The 17,284-nt window shown below is 39.1% G+C and overlaps 1 protein-coding gene across 7 annotated transcripts in view; it reads left to right on the top strand.

Annotated features, from left to right (window-relative positions):
- Positions 1–17,284, top strand: part of osbp2b (oxysterol binding protein 2b) — a 46,768-nt gene that overhangs the window by 21,445 nt on the left and 8,039 nt on the right. For all 7 annotated transcript variants that reach the window (XM_030142851.1, XM_030142850.1, XM_030142849.1 and 4 more), the window contains 8 exons: positions 7,180–7,430; positions 11,662–11,860; positions 13,014–13,137; positions 13,790–13,856; positions 14,601–14,753; positions 14,854–15,099; positions 15,591–15,711; positions 16,359–16,462. In XM_030142851.1, coding sequence (XP_029998711.1) covers positions 7,180–7,430; positions 11,662–11,860; positions 13,014–13,137; positions 13,790–13,856; positions 14,601–14,753; positions 14,854–15,099; positions 15,591–15,711; positions 16,359–16,462 — 1,265 coding nt within the window. The remainder of the gene's footprint in view (positions 1–7,179; positions 7,431–11,661; positions 11,861–13,013; positions 13,138–13,789; positions 13,857–14,600; positions 14,754–14,853; positions 15,100–15,590; positions 15,712–16,358; positions 16,463–17,284) is intronic.

Raw genomic sequence — 17,284 nt, 5'->3', positions numbered from 1 at the left:
CACCTTGCTAATTTTTAAGTCTGAGCAGTGTCCTTTTATGACATGTAGTTGTTTATAGCAGTATCATTATATTGTTTTATATAACTTATTTTCATTTATTTTAAGAAATGTTTTGATAACCAGTCAAAAACGTCCCATGGCTGAATCAGTATATTAAATATCTGACCAATTGAGGGTTTATCACTTAAATGCAAAAATCTGAATATTCATTGCTACCATTAACATGGACTTTGCCAGTAATTCCCTGCTACAATATAATGATGAGTATTATCTTGCCTCAGGATTATCTTTGACTGTTGACAAATTAGTATTGTCACATGATGTATTATATCATATTACTTAGCCCTAGTGCATGAACTTTAAACTTCACACTTCGGGGAGAGACAGTTTTTTACTTTTTAAGTAAGAAGTGATATAGTTTCCACAGGCTTTACAACTGTAGCATTTTTATATCTATAGAATGCGCTAATGAGCAGCTATTTTTAAGAAGCTGGAAACGAAGCAATTAAGAAACTGTATGTCTCACAGGCTTCAAAATGCAGTCATGTTTGTGTACTAGCTCTCCTTTACACAAACCAAGGCAGCTCACTTACATCTGCAGGGGCTGTTTGCATGCATGTAAATGAAGAATTCATGTCTGCAAGCATGTTGTTGGTCAATGTATTCTTACTAGTCCTGGGTGCATGAGTTCTAATTAGGCTCTTTGTCCCAGTAATGATGGGAATTCTGTGGTAGATATAAAGTACAGTACATCATATGGTCAGTTAATAGCTTACTGCAGCATAGTGTTTTGGACAGTAAACATATGCTTGTGATTCATTGTTTCTGTGAAGCAGCATTTTTTTAATTGTTATTTTTATTATTATTATTATTATTATTACCACACTTCCTGAAGATGCTGTCATAGTCACAGGCTCTACTTCTTCAAATGGGCTCAGTTAGTATTCTTAGGTTGTAGGATAATTAATGGCTCAAGCTTCACACTGTAGGAGTCATGCAGTAAGCCATTTTCCTCTCACGGGTTTGATGCACCAGATGGGAATTAATAAAATTTACTCCGCATACTAGAATATAAATCCACAGTTTAGGAGTCAGCAGGCTGATTGTTTTCTTTTTTGTCTACGCTTGCAGATTATAAAATGTTACTGAATTAAAACTTATTGCTTCGTTGCTACAGTTTGCCATTTCTTCTTTAGCTATTTGCTGCTTTCTGAGAGCGTTCGATTGGATCCTTTGCCAGAGCTGTACTGCAGAGCTTTGGGGACAGTGATGAGTTGCACTGCACAGTTTCTCATTTGCTTGTGGAGAGCTGAGCGCAGTGTTACTGGGTTTAACCTGCTGTCTCCTCTGTTTGTCTCCTTGTGATGTATCTCAGGGGAGGTATGGAGCCAGTTAGCAATTACTGGCCAGGATTACACTCCATTCCCCTGGGACGCATCCTCTCTCTTCATCTAGCTTGTTCTCACTTCTGTTTTTGATATACTTCTCATATTTTCTCCTCTCTCTTGCACACTTCATCAAAACATTGAGCTGCAAAACATTTTATCTCCCTCTCACTTTGCTGTCCATGCTGAAAGAAGTCTTTTCCTACCAAAGGCTGTGTTAGATTGCAACTGCCTTCAGACTGGGTAATTGAAATCAATATCATAATAATCATGAGGGATATTACAATTGTATACATCACTATACAGGCTGTTTATGTAAGATGTGGATTCTTGAGAAATGGAAAAGGTGTTGTGATGACATGAGTCATTTTTCATCTTTTCACTTTATCTGCACTGGCATCCGCATATACAGTATATAAAAAAGGATATCAAACTGGATATGTAGATAAATATACTGAAGTCAAAGCATGCCTTCCATCATAAAATTGCCAATAACATAGTTTGTCTGCAAACTCTTAAGATGACGAAAGGGAAATGAAAATAAGATTTAAAAGGTAACATAAAACATGATTCCCAGAAAAGTTGTGGCAAATCATCAGTTTGACTACACTGAGGTTTAATATATAGATGGAGCTAGGGCTGCAACTAATAAGTAACATTTCTCTCGTGAGAATAGAAGAATAACATCAAAACGTGAAATTCAAGAAACTGCAACATGTATTTATCTTACAGTCACTGTCTGCATGTTAAATTGCTCCATAGTCAGGACCTCATGCTGATTCTGATCCATGAAAACATGGTAAGACTTATAAATCCCATGTAAATAGAAGTATGTCCCATTATTTCCAGATCCTAACTGTTGTTGTGGTTAGGCCTTTTAGTATGTTTAAATATCATCTTTAATCCACAGGGGCAGTCCATTCCTCCCATGTGCTTGGCTGCTTGTTGTGCTGCTCGATACGTCCTTCTGCCACAGGGTGATGTGTTGTCAGCCAGAGGCCTGGCTGCACTGATCTGACAGCATGTCCTCAGGGACAAACTGAGAGACAAGCCCTGACAGTGGGATTGCATACTACTGCTCTCCCAATTACATTCGTCTGCCCCCTATTCTCCTGGTTTTCCTCTCAATCCTGTGTGCTGTTGTCTGAGGTGGACAGTATGGTGGAAGTGAGAGGTAAAGAAGACGAACATATTGCGGAGGAGGATGGATGTGTCTGGGTGTTTGAATGTTATTGATTAAAGGAATAAACTGGCGAAAATCAGTCCATTTTACACATAAATATTTGCTTAAATGAATCATCTTTTGAGAAGGACGAGGATAGAACTGGAAACGGATATTCATTTCTGTTGATCAGGGTGTTCGCCGAGGTGGTACGCTGTGGGGGAGGGGGAGGTAGTACGCCCTTGAGGCATGACTGGCGTTGTAATGGGCTCCTGGCCTTGTCCCGTGGTGTTGCTTTCACTTTGGAGAGTCATCCATCCACATCTGTTGTTGTAAAGAACAGGTCTAGAGATATGAGGGGGTGAGCTAGGCATCCATAGGTTATTTATCCACACAGATCTACTTTAAAACCATGTCTTGACTGTTTATTGACATTCTTTGTGATATAAAATTGATATCTTTTGTTTAGCTTCTACCTTTCCAAGATTTAAACCTCTGCTGTAGTGCTTGACATTTTACAGATTATCTGGCTCAGTGAACCAAAACAGCAGTGTGAAAAGGACATTTGTAGCATATTTCTGTTGGCTTCATTTTGTATTGAAGAAATCTTGTGTCATGGTTTTTCCTTGTTATCAGACAGTCTGCAAAACACAAACAGTAGCCAAAATTTGTTTTTGCAGCTTGTTTGAGCAGACAGTCCTCTTGAGTTTTTGGAAAGAGTGTTATATTGCATTGATTTAATTAAAAAACTAGACAAATGTACATGATACAAGCACACATAACGCTATCTGGAAGTGGAAAACATCCTCATCATGTGATATATATTCTATATGCTCATCCTTCGAGTGTGGGACTGGTACAAGGTCAACCTTCCTCTTTCATCAACAGAGACACTGTCCTCTGCTCAAAAGTCTCAAAAGTGTTGAGCAGCTGCAAGTACACAGAGGTCTTCAGCTCATGCTTGTTAGTATCTTGTGCTCATTGGACCACATTTGAGGATGCTTTCTACTCATTAATACTTGTCAATGTGCTCAAACTGCATGCAAGCTCCTGGTTTTTAATGCGCAAGTATTTTGAGATTAAACTAACACCATAGAATTAGTTTTGCAGGCGTTGGAAGCAGTCTCCTCTAAACAAATATGCCCTGGTACATGTGACAGTTTATTTTTAAGTGGCATTGCTTAGAGCTGCTGAACTCATTGGCAGAATGAGGGTGAATAATAAGAGCAAGGCTCCACTGCAGTGCACCCTAGCAAATATATTTTCTGAGACACGGGGTGTTTGGTAATGTTTGACCAAAGAATTAACACCTGCCAATTGCCTTTATCATAAACTGGTGATTCACATGTGCTCCTATTAATGGAATATAATCTATAAGGCATGAGCACAATTAACCTTTGATGAATCCAATAGTTACAGCCCACAAATGTGTTATTAATTTTTATTATTAGAAAGTGAGGTAATGGGTTCAGTGCTCTCCATAGGAACAGTGTTGGCTACTATTTCTCTTGTGCTGCTTGTTTTACACTGATCCACCCAGTGTCCTTCTAACAGTACTCTGAGTATCCTAATATTATCCGGAGGCTGCTCTGTAATTTCACACTGAGGCAGAGCACTGGGGTTACTGCAGCTCTGTGGTGACTGACTTTGAGTAACCTTGATTTTTGTATCAGGATAAATATGATTTAAAAAATTTGATTGGTTTTGTCTATATTCAGTCTCACTCTACAAGGGCCAGGAAACATCATGTCACGTTTTCATTAGAGGTCTTTACACTACAGTCAAAACACAAATTTCAGATTAGGATATAATCTTACATGAATAGGAAGAATCTGTTTTATTGAAAATCTGAAAGCTACAAGAGCAATCTGATTGTATCAAATAAAAAACACATGGCTTTTAAAAGTTACATCTTTACATTTGCACATTTTATTGTTCAGTAGTATATTAAGATAGTGTCATATGATTTTGGTTGGAGAGGCATGTGGCAGGCCTCGTGGGAAGAATTTCAAAAGTGGTCCAACTCACCATCTAACTTGTCTATTTAAGGACTTTCCTGCCATGGTCATGCTTTATCAGTTTAAGGCTCATTTCATTATCCTCTTTCCATGCTCTTTGGCTTTCTCACTCACTTCTTTTACGGTTTCTTGCGTCCCTTTGAACGGCAACTCCCTGTCTCTCAGCACACGATCCAGTTAATATTTTTTTGTTGTTGTTTTTTTCAGCAGTGTTTTTTCCACCTTCTTTACCTGCATTTCACTGCAGTGACTTTATTGAAATTCAGTGCAATTTGACTCCTTCTCTAATGCTTGCTGGAGATGGGTGGATATTTTAGATTTCCTCTGGGGTTTTTGGTGCTCTAGAGCTCCTGTGTTGACCTTTACTTGGACCATTTTGTTTGTGTGTCCTTCTTCTAATAGCCAGACAGTTATTTTCTCTCTGAAGGTTTTTTCACCATGTCCACATGTTACCTCAGGGACTAGAGCTGAGTGACCTGTGTGTGATCGTTGGTTACCTTTGAGTGAAAATGGATGTCCAAGAATTCCAACATGGTGAGCTTTTTTATGAGTCCTTCTTCTTCTATACGCTCACCTCACGTCAGTTCTCTTTTTCTCTTGCTGCTATTAACCTAAAACTGCTTTTGTATATAGTCTTAGGTTTCTGTGCTGCTCATAGAAGGTTATCATTGCTACATGATGTGCGCACCAGGCTATCATCATCCTTAGAGATTCACGTTATATTTATACAGTGTAAATAGGCTCGACAGAGGTGATGGTCTCTTCTGCTTCGAGGTCACAGTAAGCTGCCATGTTTTTATGAGTAAGTGTTGCTGTAGTGCTTCTTCTTCACAAAGACTGTGACAGTCGTTGCTATCGGCTACACTACAGACCTTTTCAATGTGAGGAAGTGTTCTCTGCATGCCAGAGAGTTGACAGCACCAGAGGAGTACTTTTTAGAAGTGAGAGCATTAGAAGGTCAGAAGGTGGAAGAGCGGTTCGGAAACATTCTCTTTCCACTCAAACCTTTAACCCCTTGGTTTCAAAAATATATTTCCCTGTTGGAATAATTAAAGCAGGGGTGTCAAACTCAGATCCTCGAGGGCTGGTATCCTGCATGTTTTAGATATTTCCCTCTTCCATCACACCTGGAAGCCATTACATCATTATCAAGCTTCTGCAGAGCATGATGATGAGCTGATCATTAATTGAACCAGGTGTGGCTGGAAGAGGGAAATATCTAAAACATGCAGGATACCAGCCCTCAAGGACCGGAGTTTGACACCCCTGAATTAAAGTCTCTTCCTCTTCCTTCTGGAATCACTCTTCCTCTTAGTGCCCCTCTTCTCCCTCTTGTTTTCTTGCTTTTTCTTCATACTGTTCAATATAATAAATTAGTATAATAAAAATGTACATGTTCTCATCCGTGCTTGTTCAGGAAGCCAGATATTGAGGGGGTTTTTTTTGTTTGTTTTTTTTTATAAATGAGTTTCCTGAGTGTGGATCAATACATTTTTTTTCACAGTAATCTTGGCCAAATGAAAAGAGGAGAAAAAAAACTATGCTGAGACTTATCTGTTACGGTTTGTTGTCATTTGTGGTTACATTTAAGGTTTCTGTAAGCCATTAAGATCAAAATTTATTCCAGTTATCCAGCAATTAGTGAAATAATGACTTTGCTGTTGTAAACCTTAATGTATGAGCACTTGTGAGTATATGTTTTCACTTTTATCTTACTAATGTCTGTGTATAATGTTGAAATCCACAGTTATAAATTATTGTTATAGTAAAATGTTAAATTATCATTAGTATTTATTCACATATGATACATTTAATTCCCCAAACTGACAACCAACTGCAATCACAGCTCCTAAGACTCTAAGATACCAAGGGGAAATCTGAAGTGTATTACTTTCCATGTATTCTTATGCTTTCACTACATACACGTGCATCCCTGTACGTGTTTTGTAATGTAGAGCTGACACTGCAAGGCTGGTGTCATATGTTCTGTGTAACCCCTGTAACCTTGAGTAGCCTCTTTTAAGTGACATCATAGAGACAGAGAACTGTGACAGCAGTGGTTCATGGATGTAGACCAGCAGGCTGTAATTCAGTGCCCTGACGCTGCTTACATTTACTTCTAATAATCTCTGAAAAGTCATGTTTAGTGAGTTCCTTTCTTATGAACGCATTAATATGTGTGTCAGAGGAAGTCATCTGTAAAATCAAACTAATTTCATCAGTGAAGCAGTTCATTGTTAAAAGGTTTGTCGTCATGGTGACTAAGTATTTGTCTTTTCATGGTCTATTGACTTTTGCGTAGTGTTGTAATTAATTAAACATGCATACAAACCAAAGATAAGTGAACAACACACCATAGTCACCATGAGTCCTGAATGGACGCTGGACAGTGAAGGTCACTAAACAGTGATGAAACTAGATATTTATTTGTCTTGTTGTAAGTAAAGTCAGTGCATCTTCATTGGTCTGGATTGAGAAAAGACATAATTTTTGGTTCCGTAAAAGTGTGCAAAGAACTATTTTACACAAACCTCTCCAAAATATTTGTATGCTTGCAAATCCCCATTCTTCTCTATGATTAAAAGTGTGTGACCTTTGACCTCCTTCCTTCCAGATGACTCCGGAGACGAGGAGCCCACATCTCAGTCGGACCACAGTGAAATTCAGGGCACTCTGAAGATACTAGTGAGCAAGCTCGATGACCTCAGCACATGTAATGACCTGATTGCCAAGCATGGAGCGGCACTGCAGCGTTCCTTGAGTGAACTCGAGGGTCTGAAAGTCCCTGTGGAGGGAGGAGAGAAGATCAAAGCAGTCAATGAGCGAGCCACCCTCTTCCGCATCACTTCCAATGCTATGATCAATGTAAGTATCAGGGACAGACACAGCTACAAAATGCAGCAGTTGACCATGTACTGCATGTTTGATCGTGTGACAAGAATACCAGGCATCTTAAATGTCCTGAGGAGTGATGAGGGATAAGGTCACCTCATGGGCTATATCCTGTTCAACTTAAATACACAAACCCCAAAGTGGTTATTGTAGATAGGAAATTATCAATTTGGTCTTTAATTTAACTTAGATTTTTAGATGTTTTTACAAGTGCATAACTAGTTTTAACTTTATTTTGAAGACTTGACTGTTTTAGTATAGTATTTAGGCAGTCAGTTTTAGGGCACCATGAACAATTAACAATAGGAAAGAAATGAAAATAACCCTGATTTTACCTGCAGTGGTATTTGTTTTAGTTCCAGTTTCATTTTTGTTGTTGTAGTCTTTATTTACTTTATGTTTTTGAAAGCTGACATTTTCAGGTCAGCAGTTTTAATTTTCATCTATATTATAAAAGCCAAGTGGCCTCTGTGTCCGTGTTTGTGTATCTGGGGACTCACATAAAATCCATAAAGAACTGACTGCTGCACTTTGGCACACTTATGTATTTTTAGTCAAGGAACACAATAGCGAAAACAGCCAGTTGATAGGACCAATATTTTGGGAGACATTAGTAATTTTGGAATACAATAGCCTTATAATCACGTTGCTATAACTACAACACTTTGGAGGTGACTGCTGGACAAATGCAGTACAGCATGCACAAATACACAACAGCATAAAAACTACCACATCTAGAACCCGTGGATCCCCATGGGTCAAGATGATAGTTAACTATATTACCTCTGACAGAAAATTAGCTGATGGTGAGTCTGTGCACATTATGATTAATTCAGAATACCGCTGATTTTAATGTTTTGGTTTTTTTTTTATTACAATTTAACCTATTTCTGAATGTGTCCAGATTATTATAATACAAGCCCAGTTTAAGTTGCCATTACATCAGGTGTGCAGGTTGTGTTTACAACGATCAGAGTAGGACAAACTCTACTGTATCTGGCCCTGCTCCATTCTCTGCAATGATAAATACCACAGGCTTTACAATGTGTGAGTAGTGGATGGGAGCTGAGAGAGCATTGAGGTCCTGAAGGCATGACACTAGATATGATTGCAGATGGGGGGGACAGGAATAGCCCCTGCTCCCCCCTCAAACCCTAGACCCTCCCTGCCTGGTGAGGAATGTCAGAGCTTTCTAGACCACAGTTAGCAGACAGACCTGCTCTGAGTCAAACCAGACAAATACAAAAGTGTTCTGCTTCTCTTGGTGGCTTGGATTTGGTAAAACCTTTGTTTTTACTTGGTTCAGAAAATATTTGGTGTAGTGTGTGCATGAGTGCTTGTGTCTTATATTTTCTGATTAGTATGTTGTTGCTGTGGTTAATGATTTTAATTCATAGTCTTCGTTTGATTGCAAGAACTTAAGATTTTAAAATTTGTTGGAAGATTAAATATGCTGCAGTGTGTGCTGAAACAGCTTATTAACATACTTGAGTCTAACCATAGTAATGCAAAAAAATGTCATGTAATGTCAATGGATTTAACACATTTGGTCAAAATGGTGAGCCTCTACCTTCCTTATGTCACGCATTTTTTAATTAATTGAAATGGGAAATCAGATCTCACAGACTAAGCACTAAAATAGATAAGACCATTAGTTTTCTCAAGAATGTACCTCTAATGAGAAAGAAGTGTTGCCACTAACTCCCTGTAGTGATTTCTGGTCTTTTAAATGACTTTCTTAAAGGAAAGAGCATTGCTGGATATGAGTGTTTGGCTCTCTGTGGTTTTTGGTTGCATAAAGGCTTGACATGTCAGTTCTTAAGATTTATTAAAGTTAGGAGAGAAGAGACATTAAGGGGTGGAGGAGGAGGAGGAGGAGGAGGCCCTATTAGCAGGTCAGAACTGCATGATCCCAGTGATCTGAGATCTGAACACTCAGTTCAGGTAGTGGTGACTTCTCACATGTACCACTACATTTAAGCACTTGCCTTTTTGTGTTTGGGCATATTAATACACCTACCAATTTACATTTGTCCTTTTGCAGAGTTCATCTAACACTTTTGATTTGATAGTGACACTTTTTTTTAAGTATGTGTTCTTAACTGCACATCAACTCCATTCATAGCTAAATACACTCGTAACCTTTCTTAACCCACTGGAAGTCACATGCAGTCTGTGTTCGGACTGGAGACTCAGCATAAAAAAGTGGAAGTATCAAACTTTTTCAAGTGGGTGTTGAGTTTCATATCATTGTAGAGTCTGAGGAAGTGCCCCACGTCACATGCACATCCACATTTAAAATGAACCTCAGACCTTGATGTTAAGACACTTTACATAAACCTGCTGAAGGTAAGAGGGGATTGGGGATAGATTTGGTTTTCCTATGAAAAATGTTGTCATTTTAGTGGTTTCTGTAAAATGCTAAGATAGAGATTTTTTTTTATGTTCTTGACAGTGTGATTTTGAAATTTTGCTGCAATTTAATGCATATGATTTTTGTAAATATTCTATTATTATCACTAGATAGTCACAGTTCAATATGCCTGTGTGTGTCATATTTCCATTTTTTGTATCTGTCTTTAAAAAGTAATTTCTTTCTTGACAATTTGTTTAGTTGTCTTCTTTCAGTACAAATGTTTGTGCTGCATGTTTTAAAGGTGATGCATGAAAACTGAAAGATACAGAGACACCGACAGCTACATTACTCTTGTTTTAGCTGTGAATAATAATTTATGTGTCCGCTTTTGCTTCTCTGTACAGTTATTCAGTCAAATTAAATGCAATTTGATAAATAACAACAAATATGATAAATGCTAGCGCATATATTTAAATTGCAAGCATGAATTTAATGTCTTCAGGTTGTTGCAGACTCATTACACATGACTGATTGTAGCTTTTTCATAATTTTATAAATGTTTGTACTCTGTATCTGTATAATCTGACCATGTTTGAAACTGATTTAAGAAAAAGGCTGCAGTGAGATGATCCTGAAATGTTTTCTGGCTGGGTAGATATCTGTTGTACTTGGAACAGATCAAGTGCAGGGTCAGGTGTTACCGCGTCCTTTTTTCTCTTCCTGCAGCCTAAAGGTGATACATCCTGTACATCCTGATAAACCCTCTCTGGCCTTAGAGAGCAGGCATCATTTAACATGGTAACACTTACATGCCTCTAGTTTGCTGCCTACGGCCACTACATTATTGTGCAGTTCAAACTAATTTTCTATGTCCTTTTTGCCTTTGGGCACTTCTTTTCTGCTCATGGGGAACTACAAAAGCATGTCCACATAAAATGTTACAAGAGTGCCCAGTTGCGCTGACGTGGTTTCAACATGGTTCTTCAGAAACTGTTCCCCTGGAGGCCTACTCGCTGACAGCTGAGTGTCTGTCACGTGACATGTTCTTCAGGCATGTTGTCAGTTATACAGCGTTATTTAGGTTCATTGACCTTTGGGTTTACCATGAGCCAAGGCTCTGAGTCACATAATGTAGTGGCAGCAAGTGCTGACATATATTATATATTTGATCTGAAGTAACCTCTGCAGTAAACCCAGGGCAGCAACAATGATGCCCCCTCCTTATTCAAATACAGTCTGCTGTGCAATCATGGACTTGACCTCTAGCTCATCACTCACTGATGTTTACACTTAACTCTGACACAGTTTTGACACAGCAGGGACACTCAGTAAATGATCAGCAGACAACTAATTAACATGCTATTAACATACTAATGAAGTGATGGTGAATAGCTTTGATTACAATAACCTTATTCCATCCCATTGTTTATTGCTTAGGAATTGTTCAGCCTCATCAAGTGAAGATTTAGCTTCATTTGGCTTATATAGTGAGTTATCTGTTCAAGTTCAGATATACGCATAAGTGCATGTTTTAAATAGCCATTGAGGTTTGATTTTTAGTGTTGGTGTCGCTATGTCTGAGATCAGCTGTATTGTAAAGCACTTAGAAGAGACGCACTCTCTGCATCATATGTTATTTTCAAGCTTGTCATTCAATCCAAAACTCTCAGCTCTTGGAAATGGATATTAACCTGTATCTTTGCTGCTGTGAACAGCAATTTTACACATTGATTTTCATTATTGTATTTTGTGGAAATTTAACCATGGTGCTGTGTGTGTGTGTGTGTGTGTGTGTGTGTGTGTGTGTGTGTGTGTGTGTGTTTTGGACTTGTGTGTATATTCCCCCAGGCGTGTCGAGACTTCCTAGACCTAGCAGAGACTCACAGTAGGAGATGGCAGCGTGCGCTGCAGTATGAGCGGGAGCAGCGTACCCACCTAGAGGAAACAATTGAGCAGCTAGCCAAGCAGCATAACAGCCTGGAGCGAGCGTGGAGAGAAGCACCCACGCTTGTTTCCAGCCCTCCCAGTGCCCCTACCACCAACAAGGGTGAGCCTGGCCGTTACTGTGTTACTTAACCCTGGTGTGTGTGACCTGAGGCTTTGTATTATTGACATTCCTCATTTTGGGAACCCATGTGGACCATAGAAAACTTAAGTTCTGTCAGCAGGTCTGGATTGGATTAGCATTAAGCTATAGATGGCAATTACTTCTATTAGCAAGCAGAGGTCATGTGATCTCTTATCTCAGTCTGTCCATTTACTTCTCTGCTTCTCCCTATAAACAATCAGCCAGTCAAGTACAGAATGTCACAGTTTAAAGTTCACTCATATGATGACTTGCCTAGAAGTTTGTTTTCACATTATTTACATCACTGTGGCTTCTCCTCTGTCTCAGTAGACCATTAATGTTTTTTGTTCAGATTGTTTACTAGTTAGATTGGCTGTTTCAATTTTTTCTTCATCCATAGTATGTCATGAAAGACTAGCATTAGCTAGGAATTCGTCCAGAGTTCGTTCGTTCACAGAATTAACCCTAACCTAATTGTAAACCATGCTTGTTACTAAAAACATATAGTACTTTTGCAAATATTCAGTACAATAAGTGGCAATAAGCACTATCATCTTTTGAAGTCAGCAATAGGAGAACAAAACAGCAGTCGTGCTGCCAGTCATCTTAATTTATCTCCACTTATAAAATAACCTTTGATGCTTATAACTAATCTTCATTAAATAAAATATGTATTCCATACATATTACGTTGTTCTAACAAGGAGCAGGTATAAATATAAAGTATCCATTTTCAAGAAAAAAAACCCAAACAAAAAAAATAATGTATGACTGAAGGGCTTAGTTTAACATCTTTTCTTTGACAGAGTCTTGTTTCATTACAAAGTTTTCTAATGATATAATCTGAGGATTTGTGTTTCTCTGTTTGAAATGTACACAAAATGGATCACTGAATATTGATTGTTGGACTCTGAATATTGGAAGCACACCCTGAGGTACTTACATAATGTAGACGAGTCAACCAGCAGGAACATTGCCAATTTCACTAAGCTGATTATTCCTTGATTAATCACCATGGGTATATGATTATGCTCCACTCTCTCTTGATCCCTGTTGAAGACAGGCACACCACCTTGTGATACTTCTGCTAGTTGTGTGTTCTGTTTGTACTCACTGTGTATATGTCCCGACAGAAGGGAGTAAGAGGCCGCTGAAAGAAGAAGCAAGTGATGAAGATGAGGATACTGAGTACTTTGATGCCATGGAGGATTCCCCTGCATTCATCACAGTGACAGCCACTGAGAACACACAGCACAGGTCAGTCTCACACAGCAATGCAAGTGCCAAGGGAATTTTGTTTTTGTTTGCTTTATGGAAATAATGGATGATGCATAGAAGGAGGTTTAGTTGTGCTGATATGCTTGTGTGTAATAACTATAAAACATTTCTGTGCATTCACCAATTTTTTTTATTCATAGTAATTTTGAATCTGGGTGACAGCTGATGCTCCGGTTGTGGCTCATGTGTGACAACACAGATAACAGAGCAGTTTACTGTTCACTCCTTGATTTTGTCAGATGTGCTCTTTTTCTTGTGTAGATAAAAATAACATTAGAGTTTCAGCCCTGTCTGGTTTCCTGCAGCACATTTCTGTTTTTGTTTTACTTGGTTCAGTACACAGTCAGCCTCTTGCTGTCAAGTTGACTTGGTTGTGTAGAGCCTGTGTTGTATTCTTTACTTTTCATCAGTCCTAGGTGTGTGTAACGTATCTTTGTTGTAATGTCCCACCTTTAATAACACATCCCCAGACGATGAATTAAAGTGTTACACAGCATTTACCTGAAATACCCAGCATTCTGGTTGCTCTCCTGTGTGTATTGTATTTATAGTGTGTATGTGAAAGCAGTAAAGGTGAGATGGAGAGAGAGGGTGGGCCAGTGCTGATTGTGGGTAATATTTTCTGTTCCAGGCGATCTCAGAGTAATTTGAGTGGAGCAAGTGGAGGTCATCCCAATGACTGGAATCAGGACGACCATGTAAGTATTTGTCCTCTAACAAATCTGACTAATAGGCCTGACATTTCTGAACATTGCTGACTTTTGTGATCTCTGTATAGATTAATTTGTGCTGTTAGTGAGCTCACAGCTTATTGATTTAGGTATATACTAATTGTCTTCTTCCTGCCAGAGATCCTCATGTACTCCCTATAAAGCGTCTTTCTTACCCTGTGTTCATCCCCTCCTCATTGACATGCACACACATGCACACATGTATATATAACTATAATTGTCTCAGCTGAATGCCTAATACTAAAGCCAAGTTTTAACTCTCAATGCTGTGAGGATTAAAAGGCCTCAAATGTGTTCACTACACCAAGATGCCCTCTCAAATATAGATAAATCTTAACATGTGCCCATGAAACTAGATAAAAAGTCACTCACAAACAAACAGCCATTGTCTGTGTTGCCTACTGTCTCATTGTCACCCCTGTGGTGCCAAAGATACACAGCTGCATCATTCTCCTACATCTTAATTACCAGTCAAACATCTGCTCCTTTCTTCCCACATCCCCCTTGCTGCTCCTCCTCCTCCTCCTCCTTCACATACGTCTATGTTTTCAGTTCCTTATCATCCTGTCACTCACTTGCTGTCTCCATCTCCTAGTGGTATACTGCCAAGCTGTCCGTGAAGCTGAAAGCATCTCTCAGACTTTTATATATCAAATATTCTTTGTATACAAAGACCACCTACCCATCCTCCACACTCTCATCTGATCTCAGGTTTCTTCAAGCTGTAACGATGTGTCAGGGAAGGAGCTGCAGCCTCGCAGACAGCGGCGGACTCGTATCCCAGACAAGCCCAACTACTCCCTCAATTTATGGAGTATCATGAAGAACTGCATCGGCAAGGAGCTCTCCAAAATCCCTATGCCTGTAAGTAGGGGAAACATGATCTTATTTCTTGTATTTGTAAACTAAAATCCTGTGTTAATTATATCTCATGAGTTTGTCTCTTCCTTCATTTCTCCTTAAGGTAAACTTCAATGAGCCTCTGTCAATGCTACAGCGTCTCACAGAGGACCTGGAGTATCATGAACTTCTGGACAAGGCAGCACGCTGTGAATCCTCCCTGGAGCAGATGTGCCTGGTCGCTGCCTTCTCCGTCTCCTCCTACTCCACCACAGTCCACCGCACAGCCAAGCCCTTCAACCCACTACTGGGCGAGACCTATGAGCTTGATCGTCTGGAAGAGTTTGGCTACCGCTCGATATGTGAGCAGGTAACAGCACGGCTGACACAGTTACTGATATTGACAATATTACAGTGTCTCAAAGCAAGTTTTTCTGACTAGAGGTATGAATCCTCTCTGACCACACATTCAGTTCCATTATGATTGACCTGTCAACCATTCAAATGTAGATCTGTTCCTCAGTTTTCTATAACCTTGTACATGTACACATGGCTACTTTGTGTTCAATATATAAAGCAATCAGGTAAATCTGAACTTCTTTATTTAGAATCTGCGGTCAGGAAAGTGACAGCAGGCTGTAATGTTAAAAGCTGTATCTATTCAAAACACTCCACTACTCAAACATAAAAGTAAAACTTAAATCCTTCTATACTGCATTACACATATGTGAATATTCACTGGCCTCATAATTCAATTATAATGTCCTCATCACGATGCACTCATGAGTCGAGAATTTTTTATACCTCAACTTGATTATATGTGTATCCGCCGTTCTGCGTCTTGTCCATGGTTCCATTCAGGTGAGCCATCATCCACCTGCAGCTGCACATCATGTGATTTCCCAACGAGGCTGGACCCTTTGGCAGGAAATCACAATAGCCAGCAAGTTTCGTGGCAAATACCTCTCCATAATGCCTCTGGGTAAGAATTTTATTTTCAGTTGGGGAGCGAGCAAAGTGTATGCATAAATAAAAGTTCTGTTCTGTAAATTGAACCAGCACCATGAAGACTTTAGTTAAGAAGGACTCCACATCCCTCTTGAGAGCAGCAGGCTACAGAGCCCACTCCTACATAATCCTAAAGCCAGAGAAAAGGATGTGAGAATGAATTAGGTGGGGTTTATGACCCTTATGACACAGACATAAAGTATGGTTATAAAGGAAGCTCTCTATTGGACTGGGACGGCAGAGAGCTGGGGTTTGTTGGCTCAGATAAATGAGAGATTTGATAGATGCAGGTCCAGCTATGGGATGCAGTGGTATTTATCTGGTGTCTCTCATTCGTTATTGTATGCCTACTGGGAGGTGCCAAGAAATAGTACAAAAAACTCTTAAGTGGAAGGTGTTTATGATGAAATACATGAGATTAGTCATTCTAGAAGTAGACATATTTCTGCAGGGCATAAAAGTACAAGATGGCATTTTTTACGGTGTAGAACACTGCAGGTAGAATTGACCACAAATCACGTACTTGCTCACTACTTTCAGTGCAATAATAGTATTTAAGTGATAAAAGCAGTTGTGATATCTCTTCCCTGTTGTAGCTGCTTGTCCTTGTCCTTTTTCCAGGTGCCATTCACCTGCATTTCCACTCCACCGGGAACCACTACGTGTGGAGAAAGGTCACCTCCACTGTGCACAACATCATTGTGGGCAAGCTGTGGATTGATCAGGTCTGTTTGCAAGCACTTCTCATGTTTAACGATTTTTCCACAGCACTGAACTCTTAACCCAGAGTGTCTCTGACCTCCCAGAGTAGCCCACAAATATTTTTTTCTTTCTGTGTTGTTGTAACAGTTGGACACAGACTAGCAGAGTGAGGCGTTGTGAAGGAGAGAATCTGAGCAGAGCCTTACAGCACATGAATAGGGAGCTTCACTATCTCTGGGGATTTATCTTTAGCTTTGATCTCTAATAACACCCGAAAATAACAGCTTCTTCTTTCTTTGAAATGACCCAGTTCTATAGGGGGAAGAGTAGGAGTAGCAGGTCTTACAAATGCATGTCTGTTTCTTTCCTCATATACATATGAATATGTCATATTTAAATCTTTGTATTCTTTACCAGTGTGTGGGTTAAGTAGATGTCCTGACTATAGAATCCTTTGAGATTATCAGATCAGATGAAATTATCATTATCAGCTCTGAATGAATTCATCAAAATATAAGAACACTAATATTTCCAGGAAACACTGCCTGTTAGTAAAACATTCATCTTTCAATCACTGAAAGTATGTGACTTTTAAGGTAACAAAGCATGCACTGATTTATCTGCTGAACAAATAAGATGTTGTTTCACTGATAGTAGTGGCAAATATTTATGTTGTGTATATATTAAAGGTTTTCTCATAAATTTTACATGACGGAATTTGTGCATATTCAAAGATAGTGTAAGATAGGCCTGAACTATTTTAAATGGTTAACTTTTTATGTGTATATTAAAGTTTTCTTTACTTCCATGGCCTAAAGCAGAGGATAAATAATGACAAAAACAAA

The sequence above is a fragment of the Sphaeramia orbicularis genome, chromosome 9, assembly GCF_902148855.1.
Source record: "Sphaeramia orbicularis chromosome 9, fSphaOr1.1, whole genome shotgun sequence".
In the NCBI taxonomy this organism is placed as follows: domain Eukaryota; kingdom Metazoa; phylum Chordata; class Actinopteri; order Kurtiformes; family Apogonidae; genus Sphaeramia; species Sphaeramia orbicularis.
This window is presented reverse-complemented; position numbering and strand designations above follow the sequence as displayed.